The sequence below is a fragment of the Argiope bruennichi genome, chromosome 4, assembly GCF_947563725.1.
Source record: "Argiope bruennichi chromosome 4, qqArgBrue1.1, whole genome shotgun sequence".
Taxonomy (NCBI): Eukaryota; Metazoa; Arthropoda; class Arachnida; order Araneae; family Araneidae; genus Argiope; species Argiope bruennichi.
Genome location: NC_079154.1, coordinates 34,230,573 through 34,251,196, shown reverse-complemented (window position 1 = coordinate 34,251,196; position 20,624 = coordinate 34,230,573). Strand labels below are relative to the sequence as shown.

The following is a 20,624-nucleotide window of genomic DNA, read 5'->3' as shown; positions in this document are numbered from 1 at the left end:
ATTTATCCCGAAAAGTTGTATTAAATTTTAAAATTTGAAATATAAATTCAAATTCATTTGTTATTTCAATAGGCGTAAAATTCGATTTAATTTTTTATTTATTTATGCTTTATATAACGTATGTATTGAACTGAAATGAAGTAATTGTAAGTAAATTGTTTTTGTTTTATTTGTTTGTTTTTGCTGTGCAAGTAGCTGCGACTTGTGTAATATTGTTTAGATTTTGGATTGGAAAATCTGTTTATTTCAGAATTGTATGCATCCATTTGAAAAGTAGAGATGCATGATCGCAGTGGTAAGAATTTTTATTTATATTGTGATTTGTGTATTTTCCATTTTATAATCACCTAATTTTAATTGATGTAATAAATCACCATGTATCGTTAGTTTATAACATGTTTACTTTCAATTATTTGATATCTTATTCTTCTGTGAATTTAGATTAGTAACATTAATTCTACTTAAAATTATTCGAAGAATTTTTTTTTTCTAAAAAATATGTTGGAAAAAAGAATTTAAGTTTATTAAATCAGTTTTGCATTACCAAGTTCTATGCTTAAAATAGATTGTAAATGTCACGTAATATTAAAATAGATTATTTTTTTTAAAATTTTGGGAAACATTTTTATTTTGAACTTTTACTATAATTTCGAAACTTTTTGATCTATAATTTGCTATATAATTTTTTTATTTTCAGAACATGAACCATTTTCTAATCCACTACCTCCATCTGAGCATAATGCTCGAAATGAGGAAAACCAGTAAGTATTTTGTTTATTGGATTAAATATTCGGATTTATAATAACTTTTTACCATTTCTGATGTTCAGAAAAATATATATTTGAATTTTATTATCTCAAACATGATCAACTGATAGAGAAATATTCTTAAAACAGTTATTCAGAAGGTTATTGAACAAAGAAATTTTTTAAAATTGAATATAATTGTTTATCTCTATTCAAAACTATTGAATATACTTTTAGGCTTATTATTATGGATTAATTACTCTGAACAGTAAGATATATAGCTCAAATTAGTTTGATCATTCTCATAAGTTTTTAGACTGGAAAATGTGGACTCTTTTCAATAAACATTAAAAATGTTATCTCTTAACTTTCTTATGTTTTTCTGCAATATGTTACATTTAGAATTTCATTTCGTCATTAATTGGAGAACTGAATATGCATTTTAAACTTCTTTCTTTCATCAAATTTTAACCAAAATTTAATAGATATAATTACTCACAAAATTCATTTATCAGAGTTGTTGAATTTTTGAATGATGGTGTTCACCGAAACATAATTCCAAGTATGTAGTATTGTTGTTTTCAGAATCAGGATGGTTAAAAATATCAAAACTTGTGAAATTCTTGAAGATATTTATTTATTTTTTTGGATAAAGTATTTTCTTTCTATGCAGTTTTCAAACTAGAAAGTAAAAAGCTGCATTACAGTCTTTTCTCAAAATGGATAATCAGTTGATAAAATCTTTCCCAATTCAACATTCACCAATCCAGGGGGGAAAAATTCTATTAGATAATAATAATAGAGAGGAAATATCCCCATATTTAATTTAAGAAATATTTTAATAAACTTCATTACAGATTAATAAATATAATTTTTTACATTGGAATTTTATTTTATTTTCCATGGAAAGTAAAATTAGTAAATTTTTGAAAAATTCTCTAAGTGAGATACTTTTAATCTAATAAGTATTTCTTGTTGTCATCACAATACTATTCTAATTCTTAAAATAATACATATAAATTACATATAATTTTAAGCATTTAGAATGCTGTATTTTTATGTAAATAGTTATGTTAATTTTGTTAGTATGTTATAGTATACAGTACACTCCCGATTATCCGTGGAATTGGGTGGTGCGGCCGCCGTGGATAATAAAAATCACGTGTAATCCGAAAAAAGCTAAAAACGGGTATAGCAAAAGAGAAAACAGTCATTCCAACTTTGAAAAATCGTTTTATGTACAATAAAACGTAAACTAAACAGCAGGAAATGTTTAACTAACGCTTAATATTTTAGTATATTACTCAACACTAACCTAAAATGCATTTTGTTAATGAAAACAGAAAAGTGCTTTGTACTTACGAGAGGCATCAAGGATTCACAGAAAAATTAATACATATGTAATATATATTACTCATTAGAGAGGAAGGTTCCAAGAAGGCCTGGGATATTTTTGCCAGAAATAAGCACAATAGCAAATTTAACGTTTCGCTCAGTTTTGTGAATATATTTTCTTTTCTTTACGCTTGTAGGAAAAAAAAAAAAAACTTTTGTGCGGCAGGCGCGGATAATCGGGAGTCTACTGTAGTTTGTTAAATTTTGTTAGTATGTAAATAGTTTATTATTATAACATAGCTTATGATTAATTTTTAGATGTTTTACGAAGAAATTAGTTATCTTTGGGGATTAATTGACTGATTAGAATTAATTATTTTTAAAAGTTCAATTAAAATTTAATATTTTATGTAACTTGGTCTTAATGCCTTCTTCAGCAAAATATTGCTGAATTTTGATATGCAGATGATTATCAAAATAATAGAAACACCTGTGAATAAAAGTAACATTTTTTAATGCACTTCGTAAGCATTAATATATAATAATAGCCTCCAGTTTTTTTGTGTGTGTGTGTGTTTTTTTTAAATATAAATAGCAATATATATATTCTGGTAGTATGTGTTAGCTTATTGAAGTTTTGTAATTCTTTGATTTTTTTCAAAAGCGTAAAATGTCAGACTCTCAGATTTTCAAAGAGGCCAAATTGTAGGAGCCCATCTAGCTGGAGCAAGTGTGACCGAAACATCCCAACTTTTAGGCATTTCTAGACGTACAGTGTCTAAAGTCATGACAGCATACACACAGTGTGGCAAGGCCAGCTTGTCAAAGCAAAATAGTGGATAGAAAGAGAAGCTCAGTGAAAGAGACTGATGGGTATTGAAGTGGATTGTAATGTCTTAAAAGCGAACAACTTCAGCAAAAGTGTCCACAGAGCTCAATCCTCATCTGAATTCTCCAGTGTCAGTGATGACAAAATAGAAGGCATCTTCATAAACAGAACATTTATGGCAGAGCAGCAATTCTCAAGCCACCTGTCACGGATATTAATGATAAACATCGTCTACAGTGGTGTCACAGTAGCAAAACCTGGTCAATTCGTAAGTGGAAGAAAGTAATATGGTCTAACGAATCGCGTTTCACACTTTTCCCTTCAACAGGACGGGTGCACGTTTGGAAGATACCTGCACAAGCGTGTGATCTTGTTTATCTCCTTCCAACTGCCACGCATGGAGATGGATCTATCATGACATGGGCAGCCATGTTGTGGTTTTCTGCTGGATCAATCATAACCCTGAAAGGAAGGTTCACTGGAGAGAAGTAGAGAGAAATTTTGGACTGTACGGGTTTGGAAAAAAATGGACTGTACGGGTCCATCCTATGATGCAAACTTTGTTTCCTGCAAGAGATAGTATTTACCAAGATGATAATGCACCTATCCATACAGCAAGACTTGTCCAATCATGATTTGATAAATGAAGTTAAATATCTACCTTGGCCCGTACAGTCAACTGACCTCAATATAATTGAACTGTTATGTTCGATTTTAGAGCGTTCAATACAGAATTGAAATCCTCCACCAGCATCTCTCCCAGAAGTTTCACAATATCTCCCAGAAGAATAGTACAATATCCCTCTAAACACTATTCAACACTTGTATGAATCGATTCTTAGTCAATTCCAAGCTGTATTACATGCCAAAGGCACTCTTACATCATACTAATAAAGAATTCTTTATAAATCTAAGGCGTTTCCATTATTTCGATAACTACCTGTACATATAATTCATACTATACCCTGTATCAAAAATATAGATACTGATGAAAAATGACATCCCAAGCTAAATTACCTTTCATGAATTTTCAGAAATGATTCAGACATTTTTAAATTGAATTATTTGTTTTTATTGTTAAAAAAACTGTTTTAAAAATTTTGTATTATTCTGCTCATTGTGCTCTGCATTTTCATCAATTTTTCTATCAAAATTTTTTTATAACTCAAAGAATAGTAATATTTAAAAATGTACGCACTTAAAAAAAATTTCATGATTGCTTGATTCTGTAGTCAAGCCTCTATTGTAAATATGACAAAATTTCAAAATATTAATAAAAGCATGCCTTATTCTAAAACCTACTTAGTATATAAAAATAAACTTATCTTCATCAACAACAATGGAAAAGAAATATCCAAAATCAAATTTTTATAGCTGAAATGAAATATATTGTTGCAAAACATATTTAAATTAAACTTCAAATTGCAGTTAATAATAATTGCAAATAAAAAAAATTATGCTATAAAAATCAGTATCATTGAAAAACTGATTTTTAAAATGATATGAAAATTAATTTTTCTGCTGCAATATTTTTAGAAGTTAATGTGAAAAAAATGTCAACATTTCTTTTAATTTTTAATTAATTGACATTCTGATTAAAATTTCTTTTAAACAATCACATTTGGGGGCACATTCCAAAATATATATGTGGAAATTTTGGGAGCTTTAAATTAAACTATTTGACCTGTAGAGTGCCGACACACAAATGCATACATGTTCATCCTTATTATTAGAACAGATGATATTTTTGCTTTTGAAGATAAATAAATATAAAATATATTGTACAATGCTTTAATTTTTTATATATATATTTTCAGGAGTCACCACCCTATGACTAATGATGATTTTAGAAAGCTGTTAATGACACCTCGAGCTCCACCTCATACAGCTGCCCAACCTGCAACAGAGGAAACCCATTCTCATCCTCCGTAAGATTTTAATTTATTTTGTTTATTATGCTTTTCTGAATTTTCCATTATTCTTTTCATAATTTGCTATTTAATTCTGAAAACTTAGAAATTTATCAAATATTTCATGCATTTGTAGATCTGATTAATAAAACCAAACAGAAGCTTCTATATGGTAAATATTGCTAACTGAAATTTTTTCATGAAAGTTTTATTAATTAATCTTTTATGATTATTAAACAAAACTTTCACATATAATTGGCCAATTCAAAGTTTATAATAGTCAAATAAAGTTATTTTAAGACAAGTTTCCTTTTTTTTTAATGTGAAAATAATTAGTGAATTTTATTGTAAATTAGGCTATAAATTAGAACTTGAGGACCTAAAATAATAAATGATAGTGAGATCCCTTTTTAGTTTATATTCCAACTTTAAACCACTTTCTTTTCTAATTAAGTTTGCCACATTATTAAATGAAAAACATTTTTCAACAAATATATATAATATTCTTATATATATATATATAAGAATATTATATATATATATATAATATATATATATATATATATATATATATATATATATATATATATATATATATATATATATAATAACAAATATGTGTGTGTGTGCGTGTGCGTGTGCGTGTGCGTGTGTGTGTGTGTGTGTAAATGAGAGAGAGAAAGAGAGTGAGTGACAATTTCTACTTAATCTATTTCTAAATTTCTTCAAAGGATTTCCTAATCATTCAAACTCTGACTTACTATAACTTTAACTTGGAAGTTGTATATATTTCTGCTCTCCTATAGAGCTAAGATGCCATGTTAGAAATTGTTTTCTGAAATTGTATTGTTGTTCCTTGCACTGTACTTGTCATGGCTTTAACTAAGAAATCTTTGTGTGACAATAGAGAAAAATTGGAATTTTTCCTTAAGAAAAAATATTAGATTTTTGTCTTTTTCCCCTTCCATTTATTTTAAGAATAATATTAGACTGTAAAGGATTATTAAATAGTATGAGATTGTAGAAGACATCACTTTCTCGGCTTTAGGGTTGAAGAATGTATAGTTCTGAGACTTGATTTCATGAAACATTTAATATCTGATTAGACCTCTTGCATGTTTGGGTGAAATATGTCCATACTGTTATGACATTTTTAAAATACAACATTGACTAAGGTCTTCTTTTAATCATATGTCAAAGTTATTAGGTTCATCCCTGATATAACTTCAAAATGGGACTCATATTCACTCTTAACAAAATTAAAATAGGTTAAAGAATTTCATTTAATTATAATATTTCTTAGCATTACTTGTTTTTATTATATTTTCCTAAAAACAAGATTATTTATTATCTGATGTTCAACTATATCATTAAGTTTATGTATATCTATTAATCATAGAGACAATTTCTTATTATAAAATATTATAGCATTATGAATTTTGATGTAAAAATTAAATAATGTCATAAGTGATAAATTTTCTTTGTATGCATTTGGCAATTCTCTTTTGTACTATTTGATTAAGGAACATTAATAAAAATCTACATACTCTTATTATTTTTGTAATATTGTTTATTTAATTGGTATTATGTTACTTTAGAACCAAGAAAGCTGAAAGTGAATCTGATGAAGAAGCTGGAGGTACTACTGATGATAGAGCTGAAAGAAGAAAAAGAAAGAAAAAGTACTGTTTTTGTTTATTTATGGAAAATATGTACTCATAACGAAATATCTTTTACAATTTAATTGAAAATTCTATTTTGTATATACTGCCTCATGTATATATTGCCATTGCATTTTTAATATTCAAATATCATTCATGTCAGAAAATAAATAATTATAACTTAAAAAAATGAATAACTTAATGTCAGAAAATGAATTTATTTTTTTAATTTGCTGTGATATATGAGCATACATTATTGCTGGGAAACACTAAAATCCCATTCAATAGTTTGATTTGTTAGTATTTTATAATAATTTCTAAAATTAATATCTGTGTGTAAAGGATTAAATTGGAATGCAATTTCATTGTATTTCCTAATACAATTTCCCAGTGTTTTTTTTTTTCTTTCCTTTTTTATATATGTTGTTAATACTTTGAAACCATTCTATGTCAGAATTTGTGACTTCCTTGCAATTTCAACAATAGATATATGTAAAATATGCCTTTTTCTGTTTTTATTACTTTTAGTATTAATTTCTTTATTGTCATTAAGTTAAAAAGCATAACTTTTGTAATTGATATGCATATTATATAAAACAATATATTAAAGCTTTTTTTTGTGTGTGTTTTAGATATTATGCCAGTTTAAATAAACAACAAGAAGATAAGTTAGCTGAGCTTGCCCAAAGGTATAGGGACAGGGTAAGAATAAGTTCTTTTTTTTAATCAGATAATTATGATCATATTGGATTTCTTTTTATATTTTTAAAATTCTTTTAAATATGTTTGGAGAAGCTGGTAAGCAACCCATCCCCTTGTAAAATTTTATCTTTTAGACTTGGCTAGAGAAAATTTTTCATGAAAATAATTTATTTCCCTATTTGTACAATAAATGATCTATTATTTTTGTGACACTATATAATCTTATATTAAATTTCATAAATTATGCACTTTATGCTATTATGAGATATACCTAAAGATTTATGTCAATTATATTCTGTCATTTCTGAGGTACTTAATTTTTATGATATATGATGTAATTTTATTTATTTGCACTTTACGCTATTGTTGTGATACAGGCAAGTTTGAAGATTGAATGGGCACAAATACATATCAAAACCTATTTTAAAATATCCAAACATTGTTTATTAATAAAAGTAGATTAACAAAATTAAAAGTTTCATTTTAGGTACTATTTTTGAATAGTTTAACATTCTTAGAGCTTATTATAGGATTGTTTACATTCTTAGAGCTTATTATAGGATTGTTTACATTCTTAGAGCTTATCGTTTTTTGTTAACACATAACGATCATTTTAATCTTCTTTGCATAATTAACTATTAAAAATAGTTTAAAAGTACATTAATTAGAATGTATGTTCAGACATTATGTGTTAACATGTATTTTACATGTAAGTATTCATGCATTTGTTAATATGAAATTTCTTATGTGTGTGTACAGGCTAAAGAACGAAGAGATGGTGCAAATCCAGATTATCAGAATGAAGATCCAATAACTTCTGCTGCTGGTTATCGTGCTGTTGCTCCAGATGCTAAATCGTAATACAAAATTTCATATAATATATTTGAAATCTGTGCTTTCAATAATTTATGACAGAATATAAATATCTTACCTTAAGATGTCCCGAAAAAATTTGTATCAGCATTTCAAATTTCTTGAGAGTCAAAAAAGAAACATCTATACTTAAGTTAATTGTATAGTTACAGTGAATATTAGTTCATTGTATAGTTGTATTTATATTTATTATAATAAGAAAATTAAAATTATTACTGATAATTTGTATAATTTTTTTAATTACATTACAATGATGCAATGATTTATAATCTTAAAAAATCAGATACTTTTAACTTCTTATTGCAAAAATCTTATAAAATTCAATTTCTGTTTTCTTAAGTAATGATAAAATTTCAGAGTATTAGCCCATTCATGACTTTTAGAAATGTGAAAGTAAATTCTTTATTTTATTCTTCTAGGGGTTTAGATGCTGCTGAACGTAGAAGGCAAATGATTCAAGAATCTAAATTCTTGGGTGGTGATATGGAACATACTCACTTGGTGAAAGGTCTTGATTATGCTCTTTTACAGAAAGTAAGTACTTCCCAAAAGCTAAATACTTACCAATTATTAAACAGGCAATTGCCTAGTGACCTCACAACTTTAAGGGCTGCTGAGCCCTCAAAATTTTTTTTTGTGTGTGTATGGGCTACCATTTCTTTATAAAGGCCAAGTGTTCAAGTTTATTCAAATTTAAATCTAAAAATTAATTTTGGAACATTGTTTTAGTAGTGTCCTAATTACCATTTGCAAGTTATATGTTTTGTTAGTTTATAATTCTAAACAAACTGTAGTGCTTTATAATTTTAAGATGTTCAATCTTATTTATAAATATCATTTAAATTATGTTTTACTATTTGTTTAAAATTATTTTTAAATTTCTGTTGCACATTTTACATACAATATACTGAAACTAACTTTTTTAGAAAATAATGTAGAATTAAGTGTTTTATTTTATCAATTTGTCAAAATTTGCTACTTAAAACTATTATATAAAACTCAAATTAAAATTGATAAAAGCATTTGGTCTGGAGAGGAAAATGTTCAAGATTTGCATTGTTTAAATGCCTTTAGAAGACTTAATCCAGCCCTATTTACTTACAAAAGCAAGCAAAATAATTTATTATTGTTCAAAATTTTTTTTAAAATGGGGTGAGATAAACATTCACCTGCATTAAATTGATTCAATGCTAATATTTTTAGCTTCAATCCAATATTAGCTTCTTGTTTCAGTATAAATGTTGGGAAATAAAATTTATTAATAGACAATTGTTTTATTTCCCAATAATAAGTTTTATTTCCCAACATAATAGTATAAATGTTGGGAAATAAAATTTATTAATGGACAATTGTTTTAGAATTAATTGCCTTTTTTATTACTTGATAAATTATCTGAATCATTTGAGTAATTAAAATAATTTTTGTACTTTTTTTTCTGGTTTTATGAAATAATTTGAATATATGCTGCTTAAATTTTTAAATACAATAAAAATAACAATTAAATAATTTTGAATATATTATAGAAAGAATTAAAATATCTTATATATATTTCCTTATATAATATTTAGGTGCGCAGTGAAATAAATTACAAAGAAAAAGAAGAGGAAGAACTGGAGCATCTTCTTATGAAACATAAGTAATTTGCTTTGTTTTTGATTTATTAACCAATAAAGCCCCCCCCCCCTTTCTGATGAAATTTTTGATATTCAAAAACCAGTCTTAAACTCATTTTTAATATTGTTGTTAGTTTCTACAAGTTCATATCAGTGCCTGAAACAATGTTATATTAATTCAACTTCAAAAACTTATAACTAAAGTTTAACAAAATAGTGTTCATCTTGTCAGTTTGCTCATAAATCAAGTTTCTTTGCTATTTTCAAATATGTTATTCATTTTAATTGATAGTTAAAAATTTGTGACTATTTCAGAAATTGCTAACTATTACATAATTTCAATTTAAAGAACTGCCTATTGCAAAATTTCATTTTTTTTTTTTTATTTGATGGTTCAAAAATTTTCGATTTGTGTTAATTGCTTATCATCTTTTATTAATTAAAAATTCAGTTATGAAATTAGATATCAAATAACTTTTGTAAATATTCTGGTTGTTTCATGCCAATTTTCTTAATAGATATTTGTTGCAAAAATTTTTTTATATAATAGCTGGCTAAATTAAGAATGAAATAATTCCTCAAGAGCCAAAGGGACTTTTTAAATTTTAATTTACTTGTTGAGTTAAATTATTGGATTACTAGTTAAAATGCATATTTACTTATTTATATATATATATATATATATATATATATATATATATATATATATATATATAAAACATGTCATTCAAAACAAAATGATGATGAAAACTATTCAACTATTCATATGAGTTAAATGCATTATCAGAAATTTTGAATATTTTAATTGCAATCATCTTGCAACATTTAATTGAAAAATTATTAAAACTATATTTTTTTTTTCAAAATTAATTATATTAATAAATAGGCAACTTCAGCTATTTTAAAATGAATAGTTTTGTAGCTTTGTATAGGACATTTCATTTAATTATAATAAAATCTAATTTTTTATTAGAATATGTTCTGAATAATTTTCAGTTTAAGAAATTTTAATTATTATAAAATGGTTGATTTTGTGTTATTTTTGAGCTAAAACGCATATATTTCTGTGTAATAATTTTATTTATTTTTCAGAGACAAAGGAGAAGAGGAAGAGATACAGTTCAAAACAAAACTTGGTAAAAATCTTTAAAAAATTAAATTATATAAGTATTTTTAGAATTTTTCCAGATAGTTGTGCTTTTTTTTATGCATTATTAAAGGACTCTTATTTTATTTTCTGCAGGAAAAAACATTTATCGTCAAGTTTTCAAAAATAGGTATCCAGAAAAAAGTGAACTTTTTCTTCCAAACAGGATGGCTTACGTAATTGATTTGGAAGATGAGTATGCTGAAAGTGATATCCCTACTACTCTTCTAAGAAGCAAAGCAGATTGTCCAAGTTTTGAGGTATATTATTTATAAAAGCTATCTGCTGTATTAAAATTATTTATATTGCATGAATGATATTATTTCATAATCAAAAACATAGCATAAATTCTGAGCTTTTTTTAAATTTTGCTTCAAAATTTTATAATTTGCTACATATTTTTTCTGCTAATTACATTTTTAGGTGGGAATAATATTTTTTAAAAAAATCTTTTTTTTTTTTTTCACTTTTCGAACTTGTTTAATTAGTCCTAATTATACAAATAATGTTATCACATTATTTATATAATTAGGTGTGTGTTATCGGATACTGTGTATAAACAGAATACATTCAAAGACTGTACATAATGTAGTTAACAAATGAATGGTATAGCCTATAAACAAATACTGTATGCACATCATGTGAGTTATTCATTAACAGACCATCAATTTATCATAAATCTTTATGATAAAATGTTATTAATTGATATATTTGTTTTTTAGTCAAAATATTATGTAGTTTCTTATTACATTTATGTACATGTAAAAACAATCACATATATCTCTTATTTTGTTTTTATAATGAACTCAAATTTTGACCTTCCAAGCTCAGAATGTTGTTAATTTTTTAATAAAAAAAAAATTGGAAACATTCAGATAATAGAAATCAGCTACACAACATATTTGAAGGTTATATATACAGTTATTGGAATCTCATCCCAAAATTTATAACTGTTCATATTTCTAATTTCTGCACTCATTTTGTGAAACAACCAGTTTTTTCAGAAATACAATGTTTATGTTCATTTGTTTATTAATTTTGTTTGGTGCATCAGCTGGCAACAAATTTGGGAATACAAATATTCGATGTTACTTCCTTTAACTAAAATTTTGAAAAACTTCTTCAAGTTTGATTAAAATTTTTTATATGTCTTTACCAAAGCAATTTTACAGCATAATTTGCCACATATTAATTTCCATGCAAATTCACCTATTTTTCTGGCATTCCTTTATCTTATTGCTAAATTCTATTTATTTCTTCTGCTCTTTATCAATAGATGGCAGTAAGATACAATTTTACAAAATGTATGCAGCTTCACTTACTTCTCTGTTAAGTGCTTATTATTGAAGTGTGTTGTATAAATATAAAGTCTTTACTGAAAGTATTCATAGTCTTTATTGTTAACTAATCATTCACTATACTTTTTTTTTCTACAATTTTTATGAGTAAACTAATCCTAAGCTTTCAATGGTTTCATGCGATAACATAAATTACAATTTATACCTTTTAAAACCATATCTTAATAGTTGTCTGATCATTATAACTAACCACTGGGATGATTAATTATTGTATGCTCTGAGTCATAAAGTTACAGTTATTTTCCACAGGTCTTGAGAAAGGTATAATTTGTTATTACTTTTATTGTTGCAATGGCAATGATTTTTAATGTTTATTATTATTTTTTTATTTAGTCTCAGACAACCCTAACAACTAATGACATTGTGATAAAAAAATTGACGCAAGTTTTGTCTTATTTACGACAAGGCTTACATAATAAAAAGGCCAAAAAGAAAGATAAAGGAAAACTGAAAGAAGATGATGGAAAACGGCCTAAACTTGCTGATGACAGGTTAGTAAAAATGAATTTTTCTAAAGAAAATATGCTAACAATGCATGAATTGATTTCTGCCTCTGTCACAATCTGCCTAATTCTAATAAAACAATTTCATTAAAAAAAATTTTCTTTTAAAAATTGTTTGCAATCTTAGTTATTAAATTACCAGCTGAGCATTTACATATACTTATTATTGTCTATGATATGTACACTGGTATAATGATTCTTTGCAATTATTGTATATGTTTTTATTATTTTATTTAATTGATAACTATCGCAATTAATCTATGTAAGTATTTTATATACAGTACACTCCCGAGTATTCTGCCTAATGTGGTGGAAGGACAAACATGATAACAAAAAAACCGGATGAACCAGAGTTCTATGAATTCATTTCTTTGCCCACCAATAGCAGAAGACAAAGTTATTATACCAGAACTCATTAATCTTCAAAACTTTAACTTTAGAAAATAAAAATCCTTTCTTCATACAAGAGATTGACCATCAGTGGCAATTTTCTTTAAATGCATGTTGTGGAATACTTGGAAACTCTTTGGTTGGTTTCATTTTGTGCACTAATTTGCTGAATGGAGACTGGTATATTCAATTAGTTTTCATTGGCTTTATGTCTGAACTAAGGTATGAACTGGCTTCGGTGATGCATGTTCTGTGCATCTTTGTAATGAATTTAAAAATGTGTAGTTAGATTGTAAATGACGAATTCTCATCAATCGATCACATATGCACAAATTTTATTAAAGAATGTAATTTTGTATAGGCATAAAAGGTGTTTATTCTAAACAAGTTTTGAAGCACTTCAATTAATTATTATCTAATAGTTTTTTTTTTTAATGAAAATTTATAAATGCATAATTATTTATTGGTGCTGCCTTTTTAATAATTTTCTGTGATAGATATATTATCTGCGGAAATTGCAAAGAAAGTTTCACTCTAACACCAGTCAGAGAGATATTAAAAAATTATCTAATTTGATAAAGTTCTTATAGTATCTCCTGAAATTTTACGGATATTAGCATGAAAGTTTGTGCCCTTTATAAATGAGTGTAAGACAAAAAAGATTACTCATTGATACTTTTTCGCATTAGAGATTGTATCAAAATTTAATTTTTGTGTTATCACCCTGTACAGAAGGCAAAGTATTTTCATACATTTGGGTACGTTATTTGATGAAACTTAGTAATGATAAGTATATGTTTAAATGTAATAATTAACCCCTTGCCTGCTGTGGGTCCTAAGTCAATGTGTTAACTGCCGCTGCTGTATATATATATATATATATATATATATATATGCGTCTCGCAACTATATACGTATATATATATGTGGCACTGCACTGGGGACTGAATCTCGCAAATTATCCTCGGCAGGTAAGGGGTTAAGGAAATAAATACTTTATTGGAGATACCCTGTATATATATATATATATATATATATATATATATCAATGACAACTATTGCTGAGATTTACTTATTTTGTTATGATTAATTATACATTTTTTTTTTCAGTATATTTGGAGATATTGGTGACTATGTACCATCTTTTGAAAAAAAAGACAAAACAAAACCAGAGAAGAATGCAGATGCTGATAAAAAGAAATCATACTTTGAAAAACCCAGGACTGATGTAATTTTTGAATTCAATTTTTAATCAATCATAAGCCTCAAAATAATTGCTATATTTATCCTTTTTTTTTTTCTGCTTTAATCTTTAATTGTATAGATTCGTAATCAATTTATCGCACTTTCAGGATGAAAAACGGCGAGAAGACAAAAGAGACAGAGTTAATGTAAGTGATAACTTAATATACATCAATTTTAATTCTACATATCAAATTTTCATTGTGTTTTCATTTATATTCGACAGAATCATTATATATATATATATCCCATGAACCTCAATTTTTTATTTTAATGTTGCTCTGAGTTTTCATCAGTTTATATATAAACACTCTATATTTTACGTTTTTATAATTGAAAAAACATTTTAAATCATTTAATTTTTGAAAAACTATTCAATTTTACTAAATTGATATAAGCTTGCAGCATTATTATTTTATTCAGTCCACCTTGCATTTAAATTGCAAAAAACAAATATTTTACTGTGAAATAAACCTAACTTACAATTAAACAATTTACTTACTCCAGTGATTTATATTGAATTCACATGTTTGGCTTCTGCAAAGCAACTCTTCATAGCATGTATATTGCAGAAGAATGTCGACAATGGTTGTCTATGGTTTATTAAATTTTCTTTAACCATTAACCAGATTTTAGTCAGAGAATTACCATAATGAAATAAGCATTATAGATTTTAAAAAACTTTCAAATTGATTGCTGAAGAAATAACAGATGGATAAAATGACAATTCTTTTTTGACCTAATCAAGGAATTCTGGGTCAGGGAAAATAATCCTATTGATCTATTCATATATTTTATAAAAGCTTCAATTTCCCTAATAGTTCCATCAGAAGGTGGTCAAAGCAGTGTCTAAAAATAAATTTCATGAATCATGATGATATCTTAAATGAAACACAATCAACCAACAAAAATGTGATATTTTATTTACTTACCACCTTTATGGTTAGACTGCTAAAAGTAGTACAAATTATAAGCTATATAAGAAACATTTAAATTAAATATCTGATAATCTGCAGGCTTAACATCATTGCATTCATTTTTTATAAATTGACCAAAAATTATTGGCAAAAGGTGACATTCCATTGATTTGTCACCCTATTGACTATTTTACCAAATGTATTCATTCAACTGATTTTACCATTACTTGGGTACTTCAATTGTCTGCAGTTGTTCAATATATTAACTTTATAATGGTTTTCAATCATCATATTCATAAATGCTTAGCTCTCCACAATCGTTTTCAAGTGGTGAAGACTTTTGCAGGTGAAACTCGCAAATTCCCGTTGGGGGGCAGTTGCCACCTTATTAATGATGCCTCTGTTTAAAAAAATTCATAATAATTCTATATTTTGTCATTTTTAAATAATTGGTTTTATAATTAATTGTAAGTGTTTTTTTGTAGGAATGGGATACAATTAATATGGATAAAATAGACTTTGGTGAAAGTGGATCAAAAGATAAGCTGTATGTTTTTCATTTTCACCTATTTTATTTTAAATATTTTTCATTTTTGAAAAGCATTATATTAAAAACTAATAAACATTGCATTATATTTTTAATTTGTGCTTAAATTTTTTATGTTTTAAAAACTGTTGTGTTCAAATTTCAATGAATGCCCACCTTAAACCAGGATATTTTGCATGAAATTACCTTATTTAGAATGTAAAAGTTTTAATATAAGTATAAATCTGTATTAAAGAAATAGTTATTCACAAATTGAATTAGCTTATATTCCTTTTATTGACTATTTTTGATAAAGGGAAAAAATTATCACATACCTGCAATATTTTGCTATCGATTAAAAAAAAATATTTTTAATATATTTAATGCTCTTAAACTTTTTAATATTCTAATTAAACAGTTATATCCTTGCTACTATTAACAAATATTTCTTTTAGTTTGCTTGGTGCTCTTAAGGGAGATGATAGTCGATTGAAAGCGAAATTGACAAGTAAACTTGAAAGAGATATGCCTGAAAGTTATGCTGAGTGTTATCCTGGGTAAGAAAAAGGGTTATTAAACTTTATTGAATAATTGATTTTATATATTATATTAATTCCATTTTAAAATGGGACTTAATTCTTTTAAAAATTCTTTTTTTTTCTTTCTCTGAAATAAATCTTTTTTTTTTTATTTGAACTATTGATAAAAGCTTTTTAATCACAATAATTTATTTTTTGTTAATCTATTAAAAAATTATAGTTTTTATTTTTGTTTTAAAGTAATCAATGCTTAACCTGAGCAGTTTGATTGAAGTTTATTTATAGATTTAAATGTATGTTACTTGATAGTAAAAATATTAATTGATATGAGAAGGCTTGTTGTTGATATTTCTTTGGGTCTTAAAGGTCTTAATTTCAGTTTTATTTTTTATTTTCTGAAGATTCAGATTCTTTTTATTATTGACACATATTTGAGCAATATTACTTCTATCAGATTTAAATATTTTATTGACTGTAAAAACCTCAGATTGGTGAATGTATCACTGTAAATGAGTTTTAATATTCAAAATAAAATAAAGATTTTTCTCTATTTTATAAGTTTATTAAATAACGTTGGCTCAATTAAAAAAAAAAATTAAGATTTTTTTTTTTTTTTTTAAATATACATGTTTTGAAATTTAGAAGAAAAAAATTCTCACTTAGCTTCAATAGTTTATGAGTTTCAGCTTAGAGTGATACAAACTGAACTTTTCAGAGTAACTACTCACTTTCAAATGACAGTATCTCAAAACCGGAATTTGTGGTTGTCACTTTTTTTATTTGTATTCTGAAGCATTTTCATAATGTTCAGTAAGCTCAGAATAAATTTAGTTTTATGAATTCAAAATTAACTACTAATTTTGCTTTTCAAGAGAAAAAAAAAATATCAATTAAAATTCCACCTACTTGTCACATATATACCTTATATTATTATGCTATATGAAATTTAAACAATAAAAATAATGATTATAATTAAATGCTTTTAATTAAATGTAAAACAGTATGATGTCAAATATAATTTTGTCTGTAGTGTAAAATGATTCTGTATATACAGCGACAACATCAGCAGGTATTTGTATATATTGATTTATCTAGAAAAACTTTTCAAGTTGGCTCTGCATTTAATCGATTGTGTAGACAAAAAGTATATAAAATCCTTCCTGAAATAATCAATGCTTATATTTTCAGTGCTCCTGAAAATGAAGATGCTGTTGCTGATAGTGATGATGAAGTTGATTATTCGAAAATGGATATGGTAATTTCATGCATTTAAATATATTTCAGACTTCAAAAGAAATTTAATGCTTCTTAAATTAATTTATATTGTAAAATGTAAGTTTTGCTCCAAATATTCATTATTAAGTTCTTTTATTTTATGTTGTATAAACTAGTTATTTCAATTTCCTAATTAATGCATATTTTAACATTTCCTTAAATTAAAATGGTTATTCTATTTGTCAACTTAAAGATTCATTTAAAAGAATGAAAAATAATTTTAACTCATATTAATGGATTTTTATTAAATATTGCTCTGTCTATAGTAAAATAGCATTTCATGACTGGTAAACCCTGCTAAATAGAAGTAAATTTAATGAAAACTTCAGCAATTTTTAAAAAATTATTTTCTACTATTAAATATTAGTTCTTTAAAAGTTATTGATGTAATAAATGCAATTTCAGACTTGGAGAAAGGAGTGCATTTAAAAAAAAATAAGCTATAAGACTGTCAATACATTATTATTAAAATTTAAAGTATTTGCATAAATTTCTCCTAGGTCTAATAATTAATAAATGTTTATTTGGTAAAGGAGTTATAACTAGAATACTATACAGGCTCTTCATATTGCATTTCAGTTGTATTAATTGATCAAACATTCATTGAGTTGCCTGTCATAATGTTGGATAACATATTCGTTATTAAGATTCGCTTATTAAAAGGCAATACTTTATTCCTAATACTATTTTCTATAATGCTTTGCATATACTAAGAAATACCCTTAAAGCAATGAACAAAATTGATATAAGCTGAAGTAAAAATAAACATTACAGTCATTTTATTCAGTTTGCAAATAAAAGGGACTATTATCATGAATGAGTCATGCATGAGTTTGAATGGGGCAGTTATCCTACAGTGGAGCAATTAATTTCAATAAATTTTAGCATTATTTCTTATATTCTAATTCCTTATATGTTGGTTTTGTAGCAATATTGTTAAACTTTAATCTGTCACGATTTTTCTGTACTAATTATATAAATATTTGTGTACTTTTTAAAGGGTAACAAAAAGGGTCCAATAGGACGTTGGGACTTTGATACCCCTGAAGAATACAGTGAATATATGAGCAATAAAGAAGCTCTGCCCAAGTAAGGAAATGTTTTTTTAATTTTTATATTATAAATAATATTTTTCTAATATTTGGTACTTGAATTAATGTCTGTTTTTATTAGTTATTAATTTTGCAAATTATTAACAATGAATTGGAATTAGATTTTAATCCATATTTATTTGTTACATTTTATCTGCATTGTATTTAATTGATCATTCAACAATTTTACCACTAGCATAATTTATCCTGAATGAAGTTATGATCTTTGGTTGACTTTATGTTTATATTTATGTCCATGTAAAATTTTGTTAGTTTTTATTCAAAGAATAAATAATTAAACCATTTGGAGGAGTTGCTCCTCAATATGTGTATTATAACTCTAATGCTATATAACAATGAATATTCTCTATCCCATTTCCTTTGCTTACTTAATACCTATTATATTTGTAATTCTAGATAAACTGGAAAAAACAGTATGATTGTGAAAAATAAGATTTTTCTCCCTTTTTTTTTTTTTCCAGAGCTGCCTTTCAGTATGGTGTTAAAATGGCTGATGGCAGGAAAACAAGACGAACTGGTACTGGTAAACGGGATGAAAAAACCAAATTGGACAGAGAACTTCAGAAAATTAACCAGGTTTGCATATATATATGTATATATATATTTTAATTTTCAAGTTACAAAACTTCTTTCTTAATTTGCATTGAAAGATTAAAAAGAAGAAAAATACATTTTTTTAAAGACCATTTTTCTGCTTTATTAATGGAATACTTTGATATTAACAAATTCTTTCATTTAATACTTTTTATGAGCATATATATCAAATATAAAAGATACTCTGTTAATTCTAAAGAATAATATAATGATAAATAGCATCCAGATATTTATAATTAATCTACATACATCTATGAATATTTTAACTTTATAAATCACCTATTTCTGTATGAACTCCCTAGCTTTAGAATTCCATTTGAATTTATTAGTAAGATATTTAAATCAAATTTCTTGCAGGGTTTTTTTTTTTTTTTTTCCCCATTCTTATATTGTACATTTTGTTTTTTAGATTATTGCTCGTCGCAAAGATATGGATTCATATACCAGTGGAGTGTAAGTGTTTATTAAATTTCTTTTTTAGTAAATTTTAAATTATGTGGATTTTACTGATATTTCTAATTTATTTTTCAGGGGGACGCCTGAATACAAAAGACCTCGATACTAAACTCTTTATATTATTGCATTTCAGATGTAATCATTTATTCTAATGTAATCATAATGTATTCTTTTGTAAATAGAAATAAATGTATTTGCTAATATGTTATCAATTTCATTTTTCAAAATAATTACCTACAAATAAAAAGGTGTTTTACAACAGCTTATTGTAATTCTTCTTTTAGCAAAACCATTTATTTTCGATTAATTTAAGGTTCATTTAGTTAGATATATTGCTTATAGAAATCATAATTGGCTACTTCAGAAAAATACCTAAAACTAGAAATTGGATTAAAATTTCATATTAGCTCTTTTTTCATTATTTTTGTTAAAAAAATCAATAGTTTCTCATGAAATTATCTAAGGTTAACATAAATCTTTTAGGTATCTCATAAAGTGATTTCTTTTCTTTGGATGAATATATGCACTTTTTCATAGAAGATAATGTTTGTGTTACAAGGCCTAATTTTGGTCCTGTTAAGTAAGAACTTTAATTTTAGGAAATAGTCTGATTGTATAGTAGAATCTATAAACAGGGTGTTTTTGTAATTCAAATAATTTTTTCCTCTTAAGTGCACAGGCCCCCTCAAATGTGATAGCATCTCTAATCAATGAACAAAGATGCATTTATAAATATAATTAAATTTTTATTAAACTAAAAAGTTACTTTGTTAAATATAGGAAATAAACGTTGTTAGTACCTGCACATCAAAACTGGATGCAACTGATTCTTAAGATTTTTAATTTTATATATACCTGTAACAAGTTTGCATACACATAAAGGATATTATTACAAA

At 25.6% G+C, this 20,624-nt stretch overlaps 1 protein-coding gene across 1 annotated transcript; it reads left to right on the top strand.

Annotated features, from left to right (window-relative positions):
* The first annotated feature begins 163 nt into the window (after positions 1 to 163).
* Positions 164 to 19,931, top strand: LOC129965799 (protein Red-like). Its single transcript, XM_056079995.1, has 20 exons — positions 164 to 295; positions 698 to 761; positions 4,728 to 4,838; positions 6,419 to 6,502; positions 7,114 to 7,183; positions 7,943 to 8,040; positions 8,476 to 8,590; positions 9,625 to 9,692; positions 10,762 to 10,805; positions 10,913 to 11,076; positions 12,508 to 12,665; positions 14,178 to 14,295; positions 14,420 to 14,458; positions 15,712 to 15,773; positions 16,208 to 16,309; positions 17,480 to 17,546; positions 18,567 to 18,655; positions 19,140 to 19,254; positions 19,682 to 19,725; positions 19,804 to 19,931. Exons 1-20 carry the CDS (start codon positions 280 to 282, stop codon positions 19,835 to 19,837), a joined length of 1,662 nt encoding a protein of 553 aa, XP_055935970.1. The 5' UTR covers positions 164 to 279; the 3' UTR covers positions 19,838 to 19,931.
* The last annotated feature ends 693 nt before the right edge of the window (positions 19,932 to 20,624 follow it).